The sequence below is a fragment of the Anguilla rostrata genome, chromosome 9 (assembly GCF_018555375.3).
Source record: "Anguilla rostrata isolate EN2019 chromosome 9, ASM1855537v3, whole genome shotgun sequence".
NCBI lineage: Eukaryota > Metazoa > Chordata > Actinopteri > Anguilliformes > Anguillidae > Anguilla > Anguilla rostrata.
Window position 1 is genome coordinate 900,001 of NC_057941.1, and position 25,734 is coordinate 925,734.

The 25,734-nt window shown below is 53.4% G+C and overlaps 2 protein-coding genes across 6 annotated transcripts in view; one reads left to right on the forward strand and one right to left on the reverse strand.

Annotated features, from left to right (window-relative positions):
• klf8 (Kruppel like factor 8) overlaps nt 1-18,294 on the reverse strand; it is a 29,414-nt gene extending 11,120 nt beyond the window's left edge. The window contains exons 1-2 of one of the 5 annotated variants that reach the window (XM_064349628.1): nt 17,589-18,294; nt 5,865-5,957 (exon numbers count right to left, since the gene is read on the reverse strand). In XM_064349628.1, coding sequence (XP_064205698.1) covers nt 5,865-5,957; nt 17,589-17,615 — 120 coding nt within the window. In that variant the 5' untranslated portion in view covers nt 17,616-18,294. Of the gene's footprint in view, nt 1-5,864; nt 5,958-6,515; nt 6,640-16,544; nt 16,950-17,030; nt 17,543-17,588 lie in introns of those variants that run through there. The other 4 variants (XM_064349629.1, XM_064349630.1, XM_064349631.1 and 1 more) reach the window with 4 other exon arrangements.
• A 4,007-nt stretch (nt 18,295-22,301) lies between these two features.
• Nucleotides 22,302-25,169, forward strand: rbm41 (RNA binding motif protein 41). Its single transcript, XM_064349550.1, has 4 exons — nt 22,302-22,427; nt 23,217-23,333; nt 23,476-23,677; nt 24,936-25,169. Exons 1-4 carry the CDS (start codon nt 22,420-22,422, stop codon nt 25,167-25,169), a joined length of 561 nt encoding a protein of 186 aa, XP_064205620.1. The 5' UTR covers nt 22,302-22,419.
• The last annotated feature ends 565 nt before the right edge of the window (nt 25,170-25,734 follow it).

A 25,734-nucleotide genomic window follows, 5' to 3' on the forward strand; every position in this document is an offset into this window, starting at 1 on the left:
TGTGTGTGTGTGTGTGTGTGTGAGAGAGAGAGAGAGTGTGTGTGTGTGTGTATGTGTGTGTGTGTGGGAGAGAAAGAGAGAGAGAGTGTGTGTATGTGTATGTGTGTGTGTGTGTGTGTGTTTTTCCATCTGAGACTTCCATCTGTCTGTGGAGCTGCCATTCATCATTAAAATCCAGGTTTGCACCCTTTCTGGCTACTGTGCCAACCTGCTAACGTGCTAACATACCGACTTCCCCAGCCTGAGGCCAGAGATCGCCCGCTGAGTTTGTTTGGTTTGTGGTTCCTCTGATGTTGGTGTATTTTATGGTGCATGTCTTGTTCTATTTAGTGGCCTGTATCTGACTTGACTGCCCAATCAGAAGGCCGGGGGGGGGCTGGGGGGGGGCTCGCCTTGTCATGTCCTGTCCTGTCAGAGTTCAGGTCAGAGTTTAAGGTTCGCTGCTGATGATGGAGGTAGTCAGAGGGACACGCTCGCTATCAGGTGAGGACACGCAGAGCAGGCTAGCGATCTGTCTGCGGCATTATCTCCCGCTAGCTGGCTGGGAGTTCACACATGATTACAGACGTGCTTGTTTTCTAAACGACGAAACTTCTGCAGTGTTTCAGCTACTTTCACTTCCTCATCTCTCTTCTTTAACCAACATATACACCCTTTAAAAAAAATCTGAGTGTAAGTACTTTATATTTTCATACTTATATTTCACAATGCAGGCAATTACTGACCAGGCATTACTGTATGGAAAAGAGATCCTGCATGATTCATCCCTCCAAATTGGAAAGCTGGTTTTCCCAAAATTCTTACTGTGCACTAATTACTCACTACTACACACAATAACTCATTACTACACACCGATTACTCATTACAATGCACTTTCAAGGCCTAGTGTGCGATGCACATGCTCTAAGCATTGTTAGCTAGCCGTGTAGAAGCTACATAATCATAAAATACAGACTTAAGCATGTGTGAGGTAAGGCTGCAGAAGAGCTCTCAGGAGCAGACTGGAGTGACAGAGGGATGAGAGTGCTCAACACCCAGGCAAGAGCGCTCAACATCCAGGCCAAGAGCACTGAACACTCAGGCCAAGAGTGCTCAACACCCAGTCCAAGAGCGCTCAACATCCAAGCCTCTAGCGCTCAACACCCAGTCCAAGAGCGCTCAACACCAAACCTCTAGTGCTCAACATCCAGGCCAAGAGCACTGAACACTCAGGCCAAGAGTGCTCAACACCCAGTCCAAGAGCGCTCAACACCAAACCTCTAGTGCTCAACACCCAAGCCAAGAGCGCTCAACACCCAGGCCAAGAGCACTGAACACCCAGGCCAAGAGCGCTCAACACCCAGGCCAAGAGCACTGAACACCCAGGACAAGAGCACTGAACGCCCAGGCCAAGAGCACTGAACACCCAGGCTAAGAGCACTGAACACCCAGGCCAAGAGCACTGAACACCCAGGCCAAGAGCGCTCAACACCCAGGCCAAGAGCGCTCAACACCCAGGCCAAGAGCGCTCAACACCCAGGCCAAGAGCACTGAACACCCAGGCCAAGAGCGCTCAACACCCAGTCCAAGAGCGCTCAACACCCAGGCCAAGAGCGCTCAACACCCAGTCCAAGAGCGCTCAACACCCAGGCCAAGAGTGCTCAACACCCAGGCTAAGAGCACTGAACACCCAGGCCAAGAGCACTGAACACCCAGGCCAAGAGCACTGAACACCCAGGCCAAGAGCGCTCAACACCCAGTCCAAGAGCGCTCAACACCCAGGCCAAGAGCGCTCAACACCCAGGCCAAGAGTGCTCAACACCCAGGCTAAGAGCACTGAACACCCAGGCCAAGAGCACTGAACACCCAGGCCAAGAGCACTGAACACCCAGGACAAGAGCACTGAACTACTTATATTTCACAATGCAGGCAATTACTGACCAGGCATTACTGTATGGAAAAGAGATCCTGCATGATTCATCCCTCCAAATTGGAAAGCTGGTTTTCCCAAAATTCTTACTGTGCACTAATTACTCACTACTACACACAATAACTCATTACTACACACCGATTACTCATTACAATGCACTTTCAAGGCCTAGTGTGCGATGCACATGCTCTAAGCATTGTTAGCTAGCCGTGTAGAAGCTACATAATCATAAAATACAGACTTAAGCATGTGTGAGGTAAGGCTGCAGAAGAGCTCTCAGGAGCAGACTGGAGTGACAGAGGGATGAGAGTGCTCAACACCCAGGCAAGAGCGCTCAACACCCAGGCAAGAGCGCTCAACATCCAGGCCAAGAGCACTGAACACTCAGGCCAAGAGTGCTCAACACTCAACATCCAAGCCTCTAGCGCTCAACACCCAGTCCAAGAGCGCTCAACACCAAACCTCTAGTGCTCAACATCCAGGCCAAGAGCACTGAACACTCAGGCCAAGAGTGCTCAACACCAAACCTCTAGTGCTCAACACCCAAGCCAAGAGCGCTCAACACCCAGGCCAAGAGCACTGAACACCCAGGCCAAGAGCGCTCAACACCCAGGCCAAGAGCACTGAACACCCAGGACAAGAGCACTGAACGCCCAGGCCAAGAGCGCTGAACACCCAGGCCAAGAGCACTGAACACCCAGGCCAAGAGCACTGAACACCCAGGACAAGAGCGCTCAACACCCAGGCCAAGAGCACTCAACACCCAGGCCAAGAGCGCTCAACACCCAGGCCAAGAGCGCTCAACACCCAGGCCAAGAGCGCTCAACACCCAGGCCAAGAGCGCTCAACACCCAGGCCAAGAGCGCTCAACACCCAGTCCAAGAGCACTCAACACCCAGGCCAAGATGCTCAACACCCAGGCTAAGAGCACTGAACACCCAGGCCAAGAGCACTGAACACCCAGGCCAAGAGCACTGAACACCCAGGCCAAGAGCGCTCAACACCCAGGCCAAGAGCGCTCAACACCCAGGCCAAGAGAGCTCAACACCCAGGCCAAGAGTGCTCAACACCCAGGCTAAGAGCACTGAACACCCAGGCCAAGAGCACTGAACACCCAGGCCAAGAGCAGCTAACACCCAGTCCAAGAGCGACTAACACCCAGGCCAAGAGCGCTCAACACCCAGGCCAAGAGCCCACTGAACACACCAGGCAAGAGCACTGAACACCCAGTCCAAGAGCGCTCAACACCCAGGCCAAGAGCGCTCAACACCCAGGCCAAGAGCGCTCAACACCCAGGCCAAGAGCACTGAACACCCAGGCCAAGAGCACTGAACACCCAGGCCAAGAGCACTGAACACCCAGTCCAAGAGCGCTCAACACCCAGGCTAAGAGCGCTCAACACCCAGGCCAAGAGCGCTCAACACCCAGGCTAAGAGCGCTCAACACCCAGGCCAAGAGCGCTCAACACCCAGGCTAAGAGCGATCAACACTTGAACCTCTAGCGCCAGCCCCAGGGCTCCATCCTACCCAGGGCTGATATGGAGCAGAAAAGAACCAGAGAGGGGCGGGGAGGAGAGAGAGGAGAGGAGAGAGAGAGGGGCGGGGAGGAGAGAGAGGGGGAGGGAGGAGAGAGAGGGAGGAAGAGAGAGAGAGGGGGGGAGGAGAGAGAGGGGTGGAGGGGGAGTGAGAGAGGGGCAGGGAGGAGAGAGAGGGGGAGGAAGGGGAGTGAGAGAGGGGCAGGGAGGAGAGAGAGGGGGAGGGGGAGAGAGAGGGGGGAGGGAGAGAGAGAGAGGGGTGGGGAGGAGAGAGAGGGGGAGGAGGGGGAGTGAGAGAGGGGCAGGGAGGAGAGAGAGGGGGAGGGGAGAGAGAGGGGGGAGGGAGAGAGAGAGAGGGGTGGGGAGGAGAGGGAGTAAGAGAGGGGCAGGGAGGGGACAGAGAAAGAGAGTGCGGTGAGAGAGGGAAGGAGACAGACAGACAGAGAGATAGATGGACAGAGAGAGGAGGAGACACAGACATAAATGAACAGACAGAGAGAAAGGGAAAGAGAGAGAGATGGGGCGGGGTTTGCCCAATACAAACATGCGTGTGACGTTGCCTGTCACAGGTAGCTGCCCTCCGTACCGAGACAACCTGCTCATCCACTTCCAGGGAAATTTACTAAAGAAATGATGTGTGTACACGCGTGTACTGCACTTCAAGCCCCTTTCCAATTCTGCATTATTATCCTTAGAGCTGCTGCTGTTAGCATATCACGTATTACAGAGCCCGTAGCTGACATAACACCAAGTAACAGGAATAGAAAAATGACCAACAAATGTGTTTTAGTACATCAAACCTAAAGCTATTCATTCCAGGTCACATAAACTTGATGATGCTAAAACACACCTGATCACACAAAAAAACACCAGGAAAACTATGACTAAGTACATACTACACACAGTGCACACAGTACACACAGTACAGGTGAAGGGGAGGGGGGGGGCGTGGAAGCTCTCTGTGTGTGAAGGATTCCACTAGCTGGATGCATGTATGCGAACATACATGCATGCTCTGTGTGCGTGTGTGTGTGTGTGTGCGTGGGTGTGCATACATGCATGCTCTGTGTGTGTGTGTTGTGAGGACTGTAAGCGGGGGCGGGGGGGGAGGGGGAGGTGGGGGGGTACTGGGAGGATACATCACAGTCTTTCCAACTCCCGCCAGAGCCCCGTTGCCATGGCTACAGCAGAACGGAAGCCTCCCTCTATATATTCTATTAGGGCCTGAAGAAGACCTGGGGAGGGGAGTGTGTGGGGTGTGGGGTTGGGGCGTGTGGGGGTGTGGGGGGTGTGGGGGTGTGTGGGGGGTGTGGGGCGTGTGGGGGTTGTGGGGGTTGTGGAGTGTGGGGGTGTGGGGGTTGGGGTGTGGGAGTGTGTGGGGCGTGTGGGGTGTGGGGGGTGTGGGGTGTTGGGGGTGTGTGGGGGTGTGTGGGGGTGTGGGGGTGTGGGGTGTGGGGGGTGTGGGGGTGTGTGGGGGGTGTGGGGGTGTGTGGAAGTGTGTGGAAGTGTGTGGGGGTGTGTGGGGGGGTGTGGGGGTGTGTGGGGGTGTGGGGGTGTGTGGAAGTGTGTGGAAGTGTGTGGGGCGTGTGGGGGTGTGTGGGGGTGTGTGGGGGGTGTGGGGGGTGTGGGGGTGTGTGGAAGTGTGTGGAAGTGTGTGGGGGTGTGTGGGGGTTGTGGGGGTGTGTGGGGGGTGTGGGGGTGTGTGGGGGTGTGGTGTGTGGGGGTGTGGGGGTGTGTGGGGGGTGTGTGGGGGTGTGTGGGGGGTGTGGGGGGGTGTGGGGGTGTGTGGAGTGTGGGGTGTGTGGGGGGTGTGGGGGGTGTGGGGGTGTGTGGGGGTGTGTGGGGGGTGTGGGGGTGTGGGAGTGGTGGAAGTGTGTGGGGTGTGTGGGTTGGGAAGTGTGTGGGGGTGTGGGGGTGGGGGTGTGTGGGGTGTGGGGGTGTGTGGGGGGGTGTGGGGGTGTGTGGAAGTGTGTGGAAGTGTGTGGAAGTGTGTGGGGGCGTATCGATGAGAGAAGCATGGTGAAGGCAGCTGAAAATGCCCGCGCTTTCACAAGGCTGTCAGGCAGCGTTTCCACGGCAACGGCCCGTAACCAAGCTACGCGGGAGTGACCGCTGATCAGGAAACATTCAGCTGCCCCGCCCTGCCTGATCCGCCGGCCCCGCCCCCTCCCTCGCTGCGAGTGGGGCAGACATGACCCCCCCAGGGTGCATCTCCTCTGGGTTTAGGCACAGATGGGGAGGCTGAGAGTCACACGGTGTGAGGAGCTCAACCTCCTCCCTCCCATTCATACCCCACCTCCCCCACCCCAACCCCACACCACAACACAGCCCACCGCCCACACCATGCCCACCCCCACCGCCAACACCGCACACCTCACCCCCCCACACCACGTCCACACCCCCGGCCCCCCCACACTCACCGAGCACTCCACTTCCTCTGGCTCTGGCTTGATGTGGGCCGAAGGCATCTCTCTCTTGGACGCAGAGCTGGATTTCTTAAGACTCGCTTCGCACTGCAGAAGAGAGAACAGAGACGCGCGTTAACCCAACGCTCACACTAACCCAACACTCACCCAAATCCAATGCTCATGCTAACCCAATGCTCACACTAACCCAGCGCTCACGTTAACCCAGCGCTCACGTTAACCCAACGCTCACGTTAACCCAACGCACACGCTAACCCAGCGCTCACGTTAACCCAGCGCTCACGTTAACCCAACGCTCACGTTAACCCAACGCACACGCTAACCCAGCGCTCACGTTAACCCAGCGCTCACGTTAACCCAACGCTCACGTTAACCCAATGCTCACGTTAACCCAACGCTCACACTAACCCAACGCACACGTTAACCCAGCGCTCACACAAACCCAACGCTCACGTTACCCCAACACTCACACTAACACAACGCTCACGCAGATAACAGGGAAACACAAGATGGAAAAAGCAGGAATAAACTGTGTGGAGAGAGAGTGAGAGAGAGAGAAAGAGGGAGAGACAAAGAAAGTGAGAGAGAGGGGTGAAGGACAGGGTGAATTTAAGGAGCACAGTACCAGATGTTTCAGAAGGCTACCTTTTCTCTCAGAATCAGGCAGGAACAAAAACCAACAGATGAATGGAGGTGAAAACTGGCTGAACAGATGAGAAGAGAGAGAGAGAGAGAGAGAGTAAAGGAGAGTAATCCTACAGAGAGTGACTCAGGGTAGGGAGCGGGAGAGTGCGAGAGAGAGAGAGAGAGAGAGAGAGAGAGAGAGAGGGAGGAGGAGGAATGCTCAGTGGTACAGTCCCCTCCTGTTCAATAGCAGCAGGCCACACCCAGTCCTTCAGGGAGCTGAGCTCTCTACAGCAGGGTGGAAACGTTAGGGGGGGGGTGTGGGCGGGGGCGGGGGACATGTGACCTAACTGCAGCGGATTCCAGACCGGGGTGTGTCCCTCGCCAATCAGCTTGGGTGTGGCTCCGCACCACCCGCACCTCCCCCACACACCCCCCCCCCCCTAAAAAGGAAAAAAAAAAGCTGTTCGCCTCACCAGTGCCCTGTCCCACACAACAGAGACCCTGGCCCCAGCACAAAGGTGCTATTCAGCGCTAAACACACAACCAAACACACACCGCCAAACACACAACCAAACACACACCGCCAAACACACAACCAAACACACACCGCCAAACACACAACCAAACACACAACCAAACACACACCGCCACACACACCGCCAAAGACACAACCAAACACACACCGCCAAAGACACAACCAAACACACCGCCAAACACACAACCAAACACACACCGCCAAACACACAACCAAACACACACCGCCACACACACCGCCAAAGGCACAACCAAACACACACCGCCAAACACACAACCAAACACATACCGCCAAAGACACAACCAAACACACGCCAAACACACAACCAAACACACGCACAGCACACCGCCAAACACACACCGCCAAACACACAACCAAACACACACCGCCAAACACACAACCAAACACACACTGCCAAACACACAACCAAACACACACCGCCACACACACCGCCAAACACACAACCAAACACACACACAGAAAATACTGCAGGAAAGTCAAGCCAGTAAAAATACTGCGGAGGTTTACTGCTTCACGCAGTATGAAGCGTAAAAGCGTCTGCACCCCCCCCCCCGTTACCCTCAGCAGGCCTCCTTGGGGTGGGGAGGGGGTTTGGGGTGGAGGAGTTCGCAGAGCGGGAGAGGGGGGCAGGGGGGATTGGGGAGGGCGTGTGTGCGCAGAGCGGGGGATGGGGGGGAGTTTGGGTGGGGGGGTGTGTGAACTCTGCTCAGGCGCCTCTGGGACCTCATGCTGTGGGGAGTTCCAGGAATAAGCAAGGGTGGGGTGGGTGTGCTCCCCACCCCCACCCCTGGCAGGAAGATGGGTGGGGGGGAGGGGCGTCTCACTGGATAAGGGGGTGAGGGGGGGGGGAGGGGGGGTTAGGAGAGCTTCTCGCTCTGCCGAAATCTGGGTCAGGGCTCGGCACTCACCCCCCGGCCCCCCCAGCCCCCTCAGCCCCTCCCCCGCCCCCAGGCCCCCGTGTCCGCGCCTTCCTCTGACCTGACGCACAGCACTGCGTCCCACACACACAACAGGAAGCCTGCTCCGCCCCTCAGGGGGCAGGGGGCTCACTTCCTGTCCCGAAGGCCACCTCTTCCTGTCCACAGAAGGACAGACCGGGGGGCCCTGCGGCACAGTCCTGTGTTGGCGTGCTGCTCAGTGGCGCCCTCTATGTGTCATCATTTCTGACCAAAGCATTTTGTGGTGGTTATGGTTGCGGCAGTTGCCGTGGTTGCCGTGGTTGCGGCGGCAGAGGCGGGTGGGGCAGCCCGCGCCCGTACTCCTGCCGCCCTGCGCTACTCACACAGGGTCAGAGTTCACCACACAGGAAGTGCAGCCAAGCACACCGCCAACTTCCTCAATCCAGCCTTTCATTTGGACACAAACCGTCCAGGGCTGACCCTCGCCCACAGACACCTAACCCCAACCCTAACACTAACGCTAACCTGAACACCAGCCCTAACACTAACCCCAACCCTAACACTAGCCCCAACACCAGTTATTCCACAGAGGTCTGCTTTCTTCATGTTAAGCAGTGTTAGGACAGTGTGTGAGGGTGTTAAAGCACGTTAAAGAGAGTTGGTATATTTCCAGGAATGACTTCCCCAGCCAGAGGTCAATGTCCGGCTCCACTTCTCCAAACAGAACTGCGAGCTTCTGACAGGCTGGCGTGGGACGTGCGTTTGGTTTCAGGACAGGAGCAGAGAGTTTGGGGAAGGCAGCGCTGGGTTTCAGGAGAGGTGCAGAAAGTTTGGGGAAGGCAGCGCTGGGTTTCAGGAGAGGTGCAGAGAGTTTGGGGAAGGCAGCGCTGGGTTTCAGGAGAGGTGCAGAGTGAGGCGCTGGGTGGAAGGCAGAGGTTGGGTTTCAGGAGAGGTGCAGAGAGTTTGGGGAAGGCAGCGCTGGGTTTCAGGAGAGGTGCAGAGAGTTCGGGGAAGGCAGCGCTGGGTTTCAGGAGAGGTGCAGAGAGTTTGGGGAAGGCCGCGCTGGGTTTCAGGAGAGGTGCAGAGAGTTTGGGGAAGGCCGCGCTGGGTTTCAGGAGAGGTGCAGAGAGGTTGGGGAAGGTCGCGCTGGGTTTCAGGAGAGGTGCAGAGAGTTTGGGGAAGGCCGCGCTGGGTTTCAGGAGAGGTGCAGAGAGTTTGGGGAAGGCCGCGCTGGGTTTCAGGAGAGGTGCAGAGAGTTTGGGGAAGGCCGCGCTGGGTTTCAGGAGAGGTGCAGAGAGTTTGGGGAAGGCAGCGCTGGGTCAGGCGCTCGCGTGCGACACACAGACACAGCCGAAAGGCACGAACCTGGCTGACCTCATCGGGTGTGATCTTGTCGGGCGTGGTCACAGAAAAAACTTCTGCATTTGACTACGTGCTCTGACGCCAACGCTGAGGTACCGCCACAGGAACCCAGCAAGCCAAGGGCGTGCCACACCCCCCCCCCCCCGGGCCTCCAGTCACACCCCGCCAGCACGCTCTCATTTCTTTACTAAATGTTACATTTTCTCTGCATGAAGTGAAGAGACACTGACACAGGCCCCCAGGGCCAAAGTGACTGTGCTCTGATTGGAGGAGAATCCGAGGGGGGGGGGGGGGGGGGGTCATCGTTCCCAGTGAAATTGATTTCTGCGTGTCCCCCGTGTGCCGCAGACTCCAGGCCTCAGACAGCCCTGCGGTGGAGCACACGCAGTCCTAACGACGACCCAGAACTCCCCGCGCTCCCCGCACTCCCCGCGCGTGCCACGCCCGAATCGGAGCGGGGGTTTCCGCTGTCCGAGGGAGCCGGTCAATAAATCAGGAGAGAGCGGAGGAAGGCCGTTAGGAGGCCGGGTGGGGTGGGGGGCCTGGGTGGAAGGGGGGGGGGCGTAGCCCGAGATTGGAGACTGCACCTTGCTCTCGCACCCAAGGCCGGCCTGGAGCTCTGTGGAGGCGCGGGCCAGACGCCCGTGGGCCTGTGGGACCGGCCCCGAGGGGGGGGGGGGGAACAGAATGCGCTCCCACACACCCCTCCCCCAACCCCACTGAGCACGCAAGACAAACCACAGCCCAAATTCCACAGAGCAGCCCCGCCCCTGGCCACACCCTACTCTCAGTGGGAGACTGGGGGGGGCGGGGGGGTGCAGCTACTCTGAATTGCCACGCTGGGTGTGTGTGTGCGTGTGTGTGTGTGTGCATGCGTGCGTGCGTGTGTGTGTAAACATTCATGTCTGTGTGCATGTGAGCATGTATGTGTTTCCGTCTGTATGTCACACGCACACACACGCGCACGCACACGCACACACGCACACACACCCACACACATCCACATGGTTTGGGCAAGCCCTAACTACACCCCTGAAAAGTCCCCCCCCCCCCCCGGTGTGTGAGCTGTAGGTGTTCAGCAGACCCCCTCTCTAAAGAAAGGCCTCAAACCGCTCATTATTCAAACAGGGCCGTGGAGTCCACCCTGGGAGTCTCAAACAAGCCAAACAACACACACACACACACACACACACACGCACGCGCGCGCGCGCACACACAGTGCAGGAGGATCACAGAGATGGCTCTGTGCATGAGAGGGAGTTTTCAGTGTCTGAGGTGTGTATTTGAGGTAGGGTGGAATTGAGGGTTGGGGGTGTGATATGAGGTTAGGGTGTGTGATATTGAGGGTTAGGGGTGGTGAGGGTTGGGGTGGTATTGAGGTTAGGGGGTGGATATGTGGGGTGATATGGGGTAGGGTGGATATTGAGGGTTAAGGGGGTGTGATATTGAGGGGTTAGGGGGTGTGATATTGAGGGTAGGGGTGTGTGATATTGAGGGTTAGGGGTGTGTGATATTGAGGGTTAGGGGGGTGTGATATTGAGGGTTAGGGGGTGTGATATTGAGGGTTAGGGGTGTGTGATATTGAGGGTTAGGGGGTGTGATATTGAGGGTAGGGGGTGTGATATTGAGGGTAGGGGGTGTGATATTGAGGGTTAGGGGGGTGTGATATTGAGGGCTAGGGGGTGTGATATTGAGGGTTAGGGGGTGTGATATTGAGGGTAGGGGGGTGTGATATTGAGGGTAGGGGTTGATTGAGGGTTAGGGGTGTGATATTGAGGGTAGGGGGTGTGATATGAGGGTTAGGGGGGTGTGATATTGAGGGTAGGGGGGTGTGATATGGGTAGGGGGTGTGATATTGAGGGGTAGGGGGTGTGATATTGAGGGTTAGGGGGGTGTGATATTGAGGGTTAGGGGGGTGTGATATTGAGGGGTAGGGGGGTGTGATATTGAGGGGTAGGGGGGTGTGATATTGAGGGTTAGGGGTGTGTGATATTGAGGGTCAGGGGTGTGTGATATTGAGGGTCAGGGGGGTGTGATATTGAGGGTTAGGGGCGTGTGATATTGAGGGTCAGGGGGGTGTGATATTGAGGGCTCCCGTGTACCAGCCCGCGCTGTCGCTGTGCCCCTGAGCGGCCTACGCCTCGGCCGGGCCAGGGAGAGAGAGAGAGAGAGAGAGAGAGAGAGAAAGAGAGAGTACGTCACTGCGCTCCGTGTGTCACTAAACCCCCCAACGCCCCCCCACTCAGCCCCACAGCTGTGACCTTACATGTGTATCCGCCCCCGGCCCGCCCCCTCTCTCTCCGATTGGTCCACGCTCAGTCTTAAAGACACAGAACCAGGCTCTCAGCTCTCTCTCCCAGGGTGCGGGGCTCAGAGCGAGCAGGAGGGTGTTCCACCGCCTGTGTGAGGTCGAACAGTGACCCCGCCCACAAGGGCCCGAGCTAAACTAGCATTACACTCCTCCACCCCTCCTGTGTGTGTGTGTGTGTGTGAGTGCGCATGCTTGTGTGTGTGTATGTGTGTGTGTGTGTGTGTGTGTGTGTGAGTGCGCATGGGTGTGTGTGTGTATGTGTGTGTGTTGGTAGTGTGTGTGTGTGAGTGTGTGTGGTTGTTGTGTGTGTGTGTGTGTGTAGTGTGTGTGTGTGTGTGTGTGTGTGTGATGTGCGTGTGTGTGTTGTGTGTGTGTGTGTGTGTGTGTGTGGTGTGTGTGGTGTGGTGATGCTGTGTGTGTGTGTGTGTGTGTGTGTGTGTGTGTGTGTGTGGTGTATGTGTGTGTGTGTGTGTGTGTGTGTGTGTGTGTGTGTGTGTGTGTGTGTGTGTGTGTGTGTGTGTGTGTGTGTGTGTGTGTGTGTGTGTGCGCATGTGTGGGTTTATGGATGCAGAGTAGCAGACAGGGGAACAGAGAGAGAGTGAATGTAGAGAGAAACACTGAGACTCAGAGAGACTTGCAGACAGAGGGAAAATTTGTGAGACACACACAAACGCACACACAAGCACACACACCCACACACACATGCACACACACACGCACACACACACACACATGCACACACACGGAAACGCCTAGGAGTGTTCCCAAATGCCCAGCACAGTTACCATAGTGGGAGAGGCCACAGCACCTTATCTCACCACACCCTGCTGAAGCAGGACACACTTTCCACAGACACACACACACACACACATATACACATACACACACACACACAGGCACGCACACATATGCAGACAAGGTTTTCCAAAAAAAAATAACATGCATACTCAATCCCTTCCTGTATCTTACTGCACAAAATGGACACAGACCAGTGATGGTCAAACGCAGTAGTTATGAGCCCATGGGCCTGCGCTTGTGTGTCTAACCCTACAAACACAGAGTGCTACTCTTATCAATATGCCCCCAGAAACACACACACGCACACACGCACAAACACTCACACACACACACACACCCCCCACCCTCCCCCCTCCCCTCCCCCCACACACACGCACAAACACACACACGCACACTCACTCACACAGACACACACACACCCCCCCCACCACACACACGCACAACCACACACAAGCACACTCTCTGTCTCTCACATATACACACACACTGTCTCTCACACTCAAACACACACTCTCAAACAGATAGACACACACACTCTCTCTCTCACAATCACACTCACACTCATGCTCGCTCACTCACACACACACACATACACTCTCTCTCTCTCTCTCACACACACACACACACTCACACACTCTCTCTCACTCACACTCTCTCACGCACACATACACACACACTCTCTCTCTCTCTCACTCACACACACACACACACACACACTCAAACAGACACACCCTCCCCTCCCCACACAGCCCCACCCCCCCCTCCCCTCCCTTTCAGTGCAGACAGCTTGGCAGAGCTGCAGGGGTTGCCATGGGGACGGGATTCTTTCCCTGGTTAATGATTGTGCTGAGATGGTAGGGGGTCATTCTGTCACACAGACTCTAATCTGCAGAGACATGGACAATATCCCCATCTCCCCCCCCCCCCCACCCCCCCACCCCCCAGGAGAACCCCCTCATTCCCCACCACCCCCACCGCTAGGAAAACAAAAAACAAAAACACTTCCTGTGCTCCTAACGTGAGAGTGCGCCCCCCCCCCCAGGCCAAAGGCCCCGCCCGGTCCCCAGCTCCACCCCACCCATGATGAGCGCCCCATCCCGGTTCCTGCACCCAGCGTTCCGCCCGCCCAGCCGCACGCACGCCAGCCGCACACACGCCAGCCATGAACCCCGCTTGATCATATCTGCAGGCGGCTGCCCCCCCCCCCCCCCCCGGGGAGGAGTCAGCGGGCGGAGCGGGGGACGCGGGGCGGAGCTTCTGGCCACGGGTACACGGTGTGCCTGCGGGAAACGCGTGTGTGACGCAAAGCCGCCAGCGGCTCAGTCACTGAGAGCGCAGAGCCCAGGGTGAGGCCCCGCCCCCTCGCCAGGTTATCAGCCCCACTGAGCGCGTGCGGGGCAAAGGTCTCCCGCGGGACGGCGCTGGGGTGACAGGGGGGTGGTGGGGCGGCAGGACAGGCAAACTGGCTTACTTTTCTCTCGAAGCAGAAAAATGAAAAAGAGCAGGAAACAGGAATTCAGGTACAGACCATGTGACCGCTGGGAAACAGACCACCGCTGCCCATCACTGACCTTCTACACCTTCATCTCTCCACACAGCACAGAGGCCTTCTCCTCCTCTCCCAGCCCCTACCGCTCTTCTGCTGCTTTTTCTACCTTCTGTCCATCATCCAGGGTTTTCCCCGCTACACAAATAAACAACTCTTTCCACAGAAAGCGACTTCTACATGCAGAAAGAGCCACACAGAGCTCTGCACAGGGCTGTGCACGACCAGCTCACCAGCACACACAGCTGTGCACTACCAGCTCACGGGCACACAGGGCTGTGCACGACCAGCTCACGGGCACACAGGGCTGTGCACGACCAGCTCACCGGCACACAGGGCTGTGCACGGCCAGCTCACCGGCACACAGGGCTGTGCACGACCAGCTCACGGGCCAGTCAGCCCCACACACCACGAGAGACCAGCACTCTGGGGACCCCACGAGAGACCAGCACTCTGGGGACACCAGGAGAGACCAGCACCCTGGGGACACCAGGAGAGACCAGCACCCTGGGGGAGGACCTGATGGATCATGACTGTTTCACACCTTATACACACAACAGTGAACCACATGTCCACCTGTTTAAGCCAGACCATCACAAGCTCTAATCACCCAGTTAGTCCGTCGGAACATTGGAAGATGAACCATGTACACTGTGAACAAGACCTAAAACGCAGGCCTAATCCAGGGGCCATCATGAACAGTGATTCCAAACGAACCAGTGTTTAATTAGGCCCGTGTGCCATGCGACGGCCTTCATCAGACACGCAAGATGACTGCGATGCTATTCTATTTCACAGGTTTAAAAGCGTGCGAGAACACAGTACACCGAACAAATGCATTTTGTTTCATGTAACAGGTAACCCTAGAAAACAGCTAATGGGGTTCTAGAGAGATTGTGTACTGCTACACGTGCACGTGTGTGGTGGACGTGTGTGTGAGAGAATGAGTGTGTGGACACGTGTGTGTGAGAATGAGTGTGTGGACACGTGTGTGTGAGAATGAGTGTGTGGACGTGTGTGATGGTAGTGTGTGCTGGGTGTGTAACAAAGCCCAACTTTTCCTCTTCTATCACTCTGTAACAGCAGAGCACACACAGCCAGTCCTCAAAGGCCTGTTTCCATGGAACCCCAGTCAGAGAGCCGACCCCTGACCCCTCTGCACTGACTACAGCAGCCCAGCCCCCTGCCCCCATAAGGAGCTCCATCACATCGGCGGATAAGATGCTCGGGCTGCAACTGAACAGAGTGTGCAGGGAGTTAACTGTGTCTAAAAGGGCCTATGCAAACAATGGAGCTGTACAGGGGCCTACCTTACAGGGACCCACCTTACAGGGGCCTACCTTACAGGGGCCCTGCCTTACAGGGACCTACCTTACAGGGGCCTGCCCTACAGGGGCCTGCCTTACAGGGGCCTACCTTACAGGGGCCCTGCCTTACAGGGGCCTGCCTTACAGGGGCCTACCTTACAGGGGCCCTGCCCTACAGGGGCCTACCCTACAGGGGCCCTGCCTTACAGGGGCCTGCCTTACAGGGGCCCTGCCTAACAGGGGCACTACCTTACAGGGGCCCTGCCTTACAGGGGCCTGCCTTACAGGGGCCCTGCCTTACAGGGACCTACCCTACAGGGGCCCTGCCCTACAGGGCCCCGCCTTACAGGGGCCTACCCTACAGGGGCCCTGCCTTACAGGGGCCTACCTTACAGGGGCCCTGCCTTACAGGGGCCTGCCTTACAGGGGCCTACCTTACAGGGGCCCTGCCCTACAGGGGCCTACCCTACAAGGGCCTACCTTACAGGGGCCCTGCCTTACAGGGCCCTGCCTTACAGGGGCCTACCTTACAGGGCCCCGCCTTACAGGGGCCCTGCCTTACAGGGGCCTGCCTTCCATCAGGTGGCCGCACTGGCCCCGCCCTCAGTGTTCAGGATCATCCAGGGGACACTGCACCCAGGCCCCCCCGCTACACACACACACACACACACACACACTCACTCACTCACTCACTCACACATGCTTGCACACACAAACATGCTCACACACGCTCACACACGCTCACACACACAGTGTCCGTCCCACCAGACCAGCTTCATTTTTAACTGGAACCCTTCACCTAAAAATATCCCTTCACTGCAGGTCCAGAGCTGGACTCCTCTCACAACTAAAAACAGACGCCACACCCCCACCCCAACAAACACACATACACACATACACACAAGCACACAATCACACAAACATGCACACAATCACACACACATACAACCACACATTATCACACACACAATCACACACACATACAACCACACATTATCACACACACAATCACACACACATACAACCACACATTATCACACACACACAATTACACATACATGCACACAATCACACACACACACACACACACAAACACACCTCTACTCCCCACAGAAGTGCTGGTACTAAAGGTCTGTGCTGGTGTAGGACAGAGAGATCAACCAGACCCAGTAAAGTTTGTCCACGGTTGTTAATAATTGCTCCAATGTCTGGCACACCCTGTACTGAGCACAGCGTGCCATCCAATGAGAGGCCTTCTCGGTGCTCACCTCAACGCTGACTGCCAATATCGGAGCTTGCTCAAGCCACTGTGTTCAGGAATGTTTTCCAGGCGTGCTGGTAGATTATGCAGCACAAGCTAATCCCTGCCATCGTGGAGTGGTGAAAAATTGAGCCATTGACCAAACTATGGATCTTTTCTTGTGTACTTTGTCCCCTTCAGAAGAAACTATAAACAATTCAGGTTAATAAAACATACACTTAGTTGCATCCTGGTAGATAATAGACCCTTTCAAACACATGTGTTCCCACCTTACAAAGCCAATTAGGTTTGTAGTATTATTGTGGTATCCCTTCTAACGCCAGAAATCAAACCAAAAGTAACTGGTAATTCGCTTGCTAATGTTTAACTTTCAGCCACCGACCTCCCATTGAGTGGCCAGGAGGGACCGTGAGAGACTACTCCGGGAACGCGGACGCAAAGGGGGGCGATGCCACCGCAGCGCGCTTGAGTGCAGGTCGGGGTCGGGAGTTACCTGGCCCCCGGTGCATTGTGCGATCGCTGCCCTGCGCTGCGCTGTCGCTTTAAGAAGCTAAGATGGTGTCTTGCAGGCTGCAGTGGCTGCGTTTCCTTCCTGTCTCACTTTAAAGCCGTATTCAATCCACACAAGCGGGATGAACGCGAGAGACGTCAGAGGATCTCAGGACTTACTCGGTTTCAACCTCACCCGGCGTTTTTTTTTATCGGCCAGGGGGGAAAACGAATTTTAAGACAGTACCGTTATTTTTTATTTTTTTTGCCGAGAAATAAAATACAACTGCAGTCTGTGGATACTTATAGCTCACAGGGCTAGCCAGCTAGCCACCGTGCATTACAATATCCTGTGACTGAGCCAGTAACCCAGCTAACGCAGCTAGCTGCTCGCTACGCTGGCTAACTCAGTAGCTAAAGCTTCCCTTCCTTGGTCGCAGTCGTAGTCCAGTCGCACAGAATTGGGCACATGTTGAGTTGACAATGCGAAGTAGGGCTTGGCCGTTAGCAGAGGACCACAGGACAACAGAACGCATAATAAAATGATGAAAACGGGACTTACTTTCTTGTTACGAGTCTCCGTGTGCATCTCGGTAGCTAAGCGGGTGCAGCGGTGAAGGGGTGGAGTAAGGGGGGTCGAACGGGCGGGGTATAATAGAATAATAGTAGCTAATCTTGCTAGCAGTTTTTTTATATCCACCTTTCGAATTATTATTGGGACAGGCAGATGCGGGTTCTTAGGGTCGTCTTCTAGATCATAGCTTCGGCGTCGAAAATCCTTTCTTCCCTGGTGTCTCTCTCAGTGTGTTGTTGCCGTGTTCAGGGTTGGGCTGGTTCGCTCAGTCTCTCCTCCGCCTCTCCCTGCTGGTGACCCCACCCTGCGTCCCCACCCCTCAACCGTGTCAATCAGAGGCAATGCAGCCAGCCGCAGAACAGCTCGAACCAGCGGCAGCGGCGCCCAACGCTTTCCAAATTTGCCCTCCTTACGAGTGTATTGCACGCCATCTTTAAAAAAAAAACACAGGCAGCGAAAGAACACACCCTGTCACCCCACCTTAAAATGAGATGTTCTGTGAAATTACAGCATGCTCAGTTTCTTTTAACGACCTTCTAGTACTGATGCCTTATTTTCTGTTACAGTAACGTTACTTTCTGAATGTATTTTTATTGAGAGTTGTTGCCCTCCCGTGTTCCTGTTTGTCTTTCTCTCTTCACCCTAGAAATTATAACTCCACGGCCTGCAAATCCACAGTCTGTCAGATGGCCACCTGTAATGTTTGACTAGCAGTTGCCCACAATTCTGTACCTTGGTCAGTGTGGTAAAGCCAGTGTTGCAGGTCTGTGCATTAGCTTGCTACAGTGCCAAAATTAGGCCGCACAACAGACAACAGCTCAGTTAAAAGACTTTTCTTCCATTGTCTAAGATTACTGCGTGCAATTAAACCTACTGATGTGTAAGTATTTGTATTACTGGTACCTCAAATCTGGAAGGGGAAGTTTGTAAACGCACTGAGATCATAATCTTTGGCCCAGCATGAAAGGCCATGTTGTGTTATGTTCCTCAATCCAGACCAGGGTAGCAACAGACAGAAGTCTTCAAGGTACCTTTTAGGAACAGCTCTTTCCCCTGTTCATCTTGCTCTCCTTTCTCACATAAATTTTTAATGTTTGGTAATGGGATGGTCCAGTTTCCTGTTCCAATACGGCTTCCAAATGTTGTTTTTTTTGTTTGTTTGTTTGTTTTTTGCACATTGATGACTGCGCAGCACGCACATCGTCTGCTCATCTCACACTCAGCACTTTAAACAAATATAGATCCGCAGCAGACTGCCTGTCTGCTCACTCATCCAAACCATGCCCCATACGGCCACAAAAGTTTTGTCCTAACTTTGCATTGCTTGACGGGCACACATTTGGCACAGTATAGATGTGGGTGAAATATTTTTACTTGTCCTGGGCAATGGCGTAGTGATTGGTCTTTGCTGAAAAACCGCTGTTTTTTCAAGGAATTCTCCGGCAGCCTATTCATCTTTTTATAAGCATCCGCACGATAGAGTTATATGCCATTTGGTAGCACGGATGTTGCATTTCAGTTTTGGATATAAAGCTCTCACTTGCCTATATCTAGTACTGCAAGGGCTGAAATACATAGGTAACCCAATGTTTGGGTGCTCGTAATAACATAAAATCAGTTTGTATTATATCAGAAAACGTACTTTTGTATACCAAGCTCACCCTACTCAATGGAATCTCCAGTCCAGTGATTGTGTATCTGTGGTCAGGAGGCTGGTTTCCTGCTGTGTATCAGAGGTTGAGCTGAGAGACCGCTCTGCAGAGAGACCGCTCTGCAGAGAAACCGCTCTGCAGAGAGACCGCTCGGTTGGATCAGTGGCAGACGGCAGGTTCCGCACATTGGCTGCACACTGTGTATGATTTCATGACAGGTATGTAAAATATGCAAAACAGCATTGTCCCCTTGGCTCATTATTCTAGGCAAAAAATTCTGGTGGTACGATTTCTGCCTCTGTTGCCTGTAAAAGGCAAATGCTGCCACACAGTATCTTCACAGCAGTGTATGAACTTCAGTATGTTTATTAAAGGCCTTATTGAAGGGACACACATCAAAATCTAATTTGTTGTACCCAGCTATCTCAAAGCCATAGCCTAATACCAACCTACAGTATTGAGTTTTCTGAGGTAGCATAGTGAAAGAGCGCTGCAGCTAACTGCTAGCTCCACTTTTACGATCGATTTGTTGAGGATGATGCAGCAGTGGAACAGGCCTGCAACTATGATGCACCTTCTATGTTTTGGGAGAAAACAACCTCATGATGAACTGTGCAGTCTAGAGTCTTTAATTGAACAGGCGTAAAACGGCTTTGATGGGACATATGTTGGGTGGTAGATTTCTGGTCTGATCCCTGAAACAGCACAGAATATGTACCATTTGATAAATGAATGAGCATATCTAGAAGGCCAAAATAATTTTTTTACTGTGGAATTTAAATGACTTGACTACAAATCTCATAATAAAGTACTTGTATACCATTTCCTCATTTTAATAAAGTATAATTGCATTAGATTAGATTAGATTAGATTCAACGTTATTGTCATTGCACAGAGTACACGTACTGAGACAACGAAATGCAGTTAGCATCTAACCAGAAGTGCAAAAGAAGCAGTAAAGTGCAGTAAGGTGTATGTACATAAGTGAATAAATATGAATACAATATGATAAATATGAATACAAAACAATGCGGTATAAACAGTATAGACAGTTATAAACATTATAGACAGTGGATCGGTATAAATATGATAACTATATTATTAGCAAGGTGCGGCAGTGCAAGGTTCAGTCATTGGAGTAAGTTGAGTGGGGGGGGGAGGGGGCTGGGGGGTCCAGGTGGGGGTATCCGGGGTGGGGGGGGCTGTCACCGTGGTGCAGAGTTCAGCAAGGTGACAGCTGAGGGGAAAAAGCTGTTCCTGAACCTGCTGGTCCTAGAACGGAGGCTCCTGTAGCGCCTCCCAGAGGGAAGGAGGGCAAACAGTCTGTGGCTGGGGTGAGAGGTGTCCCTGGCGATGCTGCGTGCCTTCCGCAGACACCGCTTGTGCTGGACAGTCTGAATTGCTGGGAATGGAGTGCTGGTGATGCGTTGGGCGGTTTTCACCACCCTCTGAAGTGCTTTCTGGTCTGAGGCAGAACAGCTGCCGTACCAAACTGTGATGCAGTTGGTGAGGATGCTTTCAATTGTGCAGCGGTAGAAGTTCACCAGAATCTGAGGAGACAGATGGGCTGTCCTCAGTCTCCTCAGGAAGAAGAGTCGCTGGTGAGCCTTCTTGACCAGGGTCGAAGTGTTGAGGGCCCAGGAGAGGTCCTCGGAGATGTGGACGCCCAGAAACTTGAAGCTGGTGACACGCTCAACCTCCGTCCCGTCAATGCAGATAGGGGTGTGCGTGCCTCCTTTGGTCTTTCTGAAGTCCACAATGAGCTCCTTGGTCTTCTTGGTGTTGAGGGCCAGGTTGTTGTCGGCGCACCACGCGGCAAGGTGCTGGACCTCCTCCCTGTAGGCTGTCTCATCATTGTTATTTATGAGACCAACCACCGTTGTGTCGTCTGCAAACTTGATAATGGTATTGGAGCCATGTACAGGAGTGCAGTCATGGGTGAAGAGGGAATATAGGAGAGGACTCAGCACACAGCCTTGTGGGACGCCGGTGCTCAGGATGAGGGTTGAGGAGGTGAGGTTGTCCAACCTAACATACTGAGGTCTGTTGGTTAGGAAGTCTAATATCCAGTTGCAGAGGGAGGGGTTGATACCAAGGTCACCAAGTTTGGTGATCAGTTTGGAGGGGATGATGGTGTTGAATGCTGAACTAAAGTCAATGAACAGCATTCTTACATAGGTGTTGTTGTTGTCCAAGTGGGAGAGGGCGGAGTGTAGCGCTGTGGAGATGGCGTCCTCCGTACTCCTGTTCTGACGGTAGGCATTATTTGAGTTATCAGGAAATTAATCTTCCCTAGAGAGCTAATGTGATTTTCATATGATTTTTACATATAATAGTTATCATCTTTTTACATTATGAACTTGTTTGGAGGGATTGTTTGCCAACTTTGTCATGCCGTCACATGTAGAACTATGATCTATAGAAGAGAATGTAACTGTCCAGAAATGCAAAATATGGTGGGACTGCAATAGGGTCCATCAATGCTCTCTAGTCTGGATCATCAGAATGTGGTCACCAGTGTTTTTGAAAGAAACTTGTAGCTTAGAAAGGCTGACGGAAAAATCTGACTGCAACCTAACATTCTCTTCAGATCAGGCCTTAAACTACATAAGATGTGGGGAGAGAAAACACACAATTGCACTATTTTTGTTCCTTGGTAAGGTAATTGGACAGCCAGTTGCATATCCAGCAAAGAAAGAATTAAAGTCATTGTTTCAATCACACAAATAAACACAAAATGAGTGATGATAATAATAGGAAGTCAGGCCTTGAAGTAGCCAACAATAAGAGACTGGAGGTAGCGAGACCGTGCAGCTGCACATAAGGAAGAAATAATATATTAGCGTCTGCTCCAGAGAATTCAAGAGATGTTTGTTATGAGCTACACATTATATCCGTTTTTGTTAAACTTTTATGTTAACTTTTTATTGTTTTAGTGTCGCCCAGAATATGAGTAACCCTGTTAGAGCAACTGTTTTATAACCAAGCTGAAGCATTTCCTAAAACACATGTACACCGTCCACTTTATTTTTTAATTATGGCAGTGGATATTCGCTAACTCACGTTATTACACGTGTTTCCTTGACGAGTCGCTCCACTACACTTCCCAAGATCCTTCACCTCGGAAGCGGTTCACTGAGACAGGAAGTGGCATTGTTTTGGATGATATGCGGCGGTAAGCAGTGGCGATTAAAACATTTAGTCGTTCGTTAAGAATGTAGATTGACTTGTCAACTGGTTGGTTATGCGGTATAGATTCCGTATTTCCTAATTATCCGCTAATACTATGATGGACCGTTGTCTCACTGGACAGAGTCCGCGCTGATGTGTATGGTTCAGGCGAGCCTCTTTCTATGCGTACACATGCAATGTCTCAGATGTGAAATGAAATAGCTCATTTCGAGAGAACACATTTCTTTGCTGGAGAAGTATAACCTCCTTACATATTAAGCTAGGCTGGTCCGTAAGCATTGTCAGTGTCTTAGAAAAACTGACCAACGTCTGCTACTATAGCTAGCCTTCGCTATATTTTCCTTTTTTGCAGTGAACTTGGTTGGCATCAGAGGGCACTGATGCATTCATAGAAGCTATTTAATCTAAACATAGCCTCTATTACTAGTTGGCTAAGCCGTAGATGTCCCTTACTTCCTGATCGAACTGTGAGGGTGAGCTAGCTATCGAACGTAAATCAGAAGTCAGCCACATTATATTGCCTGCGACTGCTAAATGTGCGGTAACTGCCTTTCGCGAAGTCTATTGGTTCCGTGCCCCAGCCTGTTATAACGTTACATCTGCCACCAGAGTAATACGCTAATGCACATGAAAAGGTTCACTCAGACAGTTCTTTTCTGTGGCTTACGCAGTGTTTTCCCCTGTATTCCACCAACTTGTGACTTTTATGGATTAACTGACTGATTGAGAGAGAGACTTGCTCAGTGGAATAGTTTTCTCCCCCCATATTCAGCATTACTCGGCACGCGTGTGAGGATGGCCCAGTACCAGAGGAGCAGGAGACAGAGGGCCAGAGGCAGCTGCACAGCCTGCTGCTCCAGCAGCTCGACACCGAGGCGGACATCAACCGGTGAGACCGCGACCACCCCCACCCCCACCCCCACTCTCACACTCGCCCAGTGCGAACACAGGTAGAAAAAGGCTGTCCTGTATTGCGTAATGGAACCTTTGGCCACCTTACCTGAGGCCACGCCCTGTGCTCCCATCGGCAGGTGCGTCGCTAAGAGGAAGTGCTTCGCGCCTGCGGCTCTGTACAAGCCGTTTGGGGACCAGGCAGCGGGGGTGAAGAGTCTGGCCCAGTTTCAGGCTCTGCAGGAGGGGGAGCAGGAGCTGGCCAGCCTGAGGGAGCTGGGCCTCACCGAACCGGAGATGGAGCTGTGGAGGAGTAGGGACCTGCCGGAGGCGGAGGGGCAGGTATGAGGCGGGGGGGACAGGCAGGTATGAGGTGGGGTGGGGGGGGGGGCAGGTTTGAAGCCTGGAGGGGTTGGGGGGCAGGTATGATGCCTGAGGGGGGTCTCCAGGGCGGGGGCAGATTTTTAATGTGTACAGCGATGTGCAGGACACACTTTATGCATTAAATGGGTTTTCCGTTGGCTGTGGGTACTGGGCTGGGTCTGTCCACCTGAGCCTGTGTCTGTTTGGCTACTCAGGAGAGAAAACAGCTGCTTTTCCTTCCTCATTCTCAGGTGTCAGGCTTTTTACATTTTTTTTGTTTTTTTTCAAACAGCAGTTAGCCTGTGATTTATTACCATCTTTCAGCAGCTACAAGAATTCTGACATCAAACATGTAAATGTGGAGTGAGCCCAAGGCTAATGTCCCGTCCTTTAATCCTGCGACTGCCCCCCCCCCCCCCCCGAAACACACACACACACACACACACACACAGTCTTCATATCTGCTCCTTACCTGGCAGTAGGAACAGAGACCCACCCCGGTTAGAGGGTGAATATATATACATTATTCCCCATCTAGCTGGCCAGAACTCATTTTTGCATTTATGACACCTGAGTTAGCCCTACAGTGATTCCTAATATTATAGTTTCACCAACCAGATTTAGTTTAAACAAAAAAAAATGTTTTAATCTCAAACCCAATGTGTAAATTGCCGTAAATTGAACAGTATGTTGCAGATAATGAGCTAGGGTAGGCAATCACACACATACAGGCTCGCCGCTTGTTGTGAAGATGAACTAAATGATGTGCTTTCACACATCACTTAGCAAAGCTTTTAGCCACTCGATCTCTCTCAGTTTTCTGGCTGTAGACCACAGAAGTTCCACCTGCCTGGAAAACAACTGTCCAAGTGCTGAAGGCCCCTCCCCATTCCACAGGGTGACACCTAATATCAGCCAGTCAAATTCTATTTTGCATGACTCCATAAAAGCACAAAGCTTCCACAGTGAAATAGCTGTGAGTTATGTCAGCTATGTACATGCACGTTGTGTATGGAAAGCGAGAGAAATGAGTCCTCTGCATTGTAACTTCTTGCTGTGGTCCGCAAGGATTTGGATGTGCATCTGAAGCGCTGAAGTGAACTGTGTGTGAATACTGGGATAAAATGTCTCCCTGGTTACAGCTGTGTGTGTCACCCTGGTTACTGCTCTGTGTCGCCCTGGTTACCGGTCCATGTGTCGCCCTGGTTACCGCTCTGTGTCGCCCTGGTTACCGCAGAGCAGCGGTGTCCGCGCAGCTCCTGGGGCCAGACGGCAGCGCCTGCAGGCCATCCGGGAGAAGGTGGAGGCGCGGGAGAAGCTCCTGTCCCTGCCCCAGCGCCTGTCCGCCAGCCGGCCTCTGTCCCGCAGAGAGATGGAGATCGAGCGGGCGCTCTTCCACGGCAGCGAGCGCCTCAGCTTCCTGTCCGCCCTCTACCACCAGGGTGAGTGTGCTGTGCCACTGCCAGTCTGACAGGGTTATCTTCGCAGGGTTTCTCCTGCAGCACAGTCTGAGTTGCGGTGTTTTTCCTGCAGTACAGTCTCTTAGTCACGGTGTTTCTCCTGCAGCACAGTCTGAGTCGCGGTGTTTCTCCTGCAGTACAGTCTCTTAGTCGCGGTGTTTCTCCTGCAGTAGTCTCTTAGTCACGGTGTTTCTCCTGCAGTACAGTCTCTTAGTCACGGTGTTTCTCCTGCAGTATAGTCTCTTAGTCGCGGTGTTTCTCCTGCAGTACAGTCTCTGAGTCGCGGTGTTTCTCCTGCAGTACAGTCTCTTAGTCGCGGTTTTCTCCTGCAGTACATCTCTTAGTGCGGTGTTTCTCCTGCAGTACAGTCTCTTATCGCGTGTTTTCCTGCAGTACAGTCTGACGGGTTTTCTCTGCAGTAGTCTCTTAGTCCAGTGTTCTCCTGCAGTCAGTCTGAGTCTGGTGTTCTCCTGCAGTACGTCTCTGATCGCGTGTTTCTCCTGCAGGACAGTCTCTAGTCGCTGGTTCTCTGCAGTAGTCTCTTAGTCACAGTGTTTCTCCTGCAGTACAGTCTCT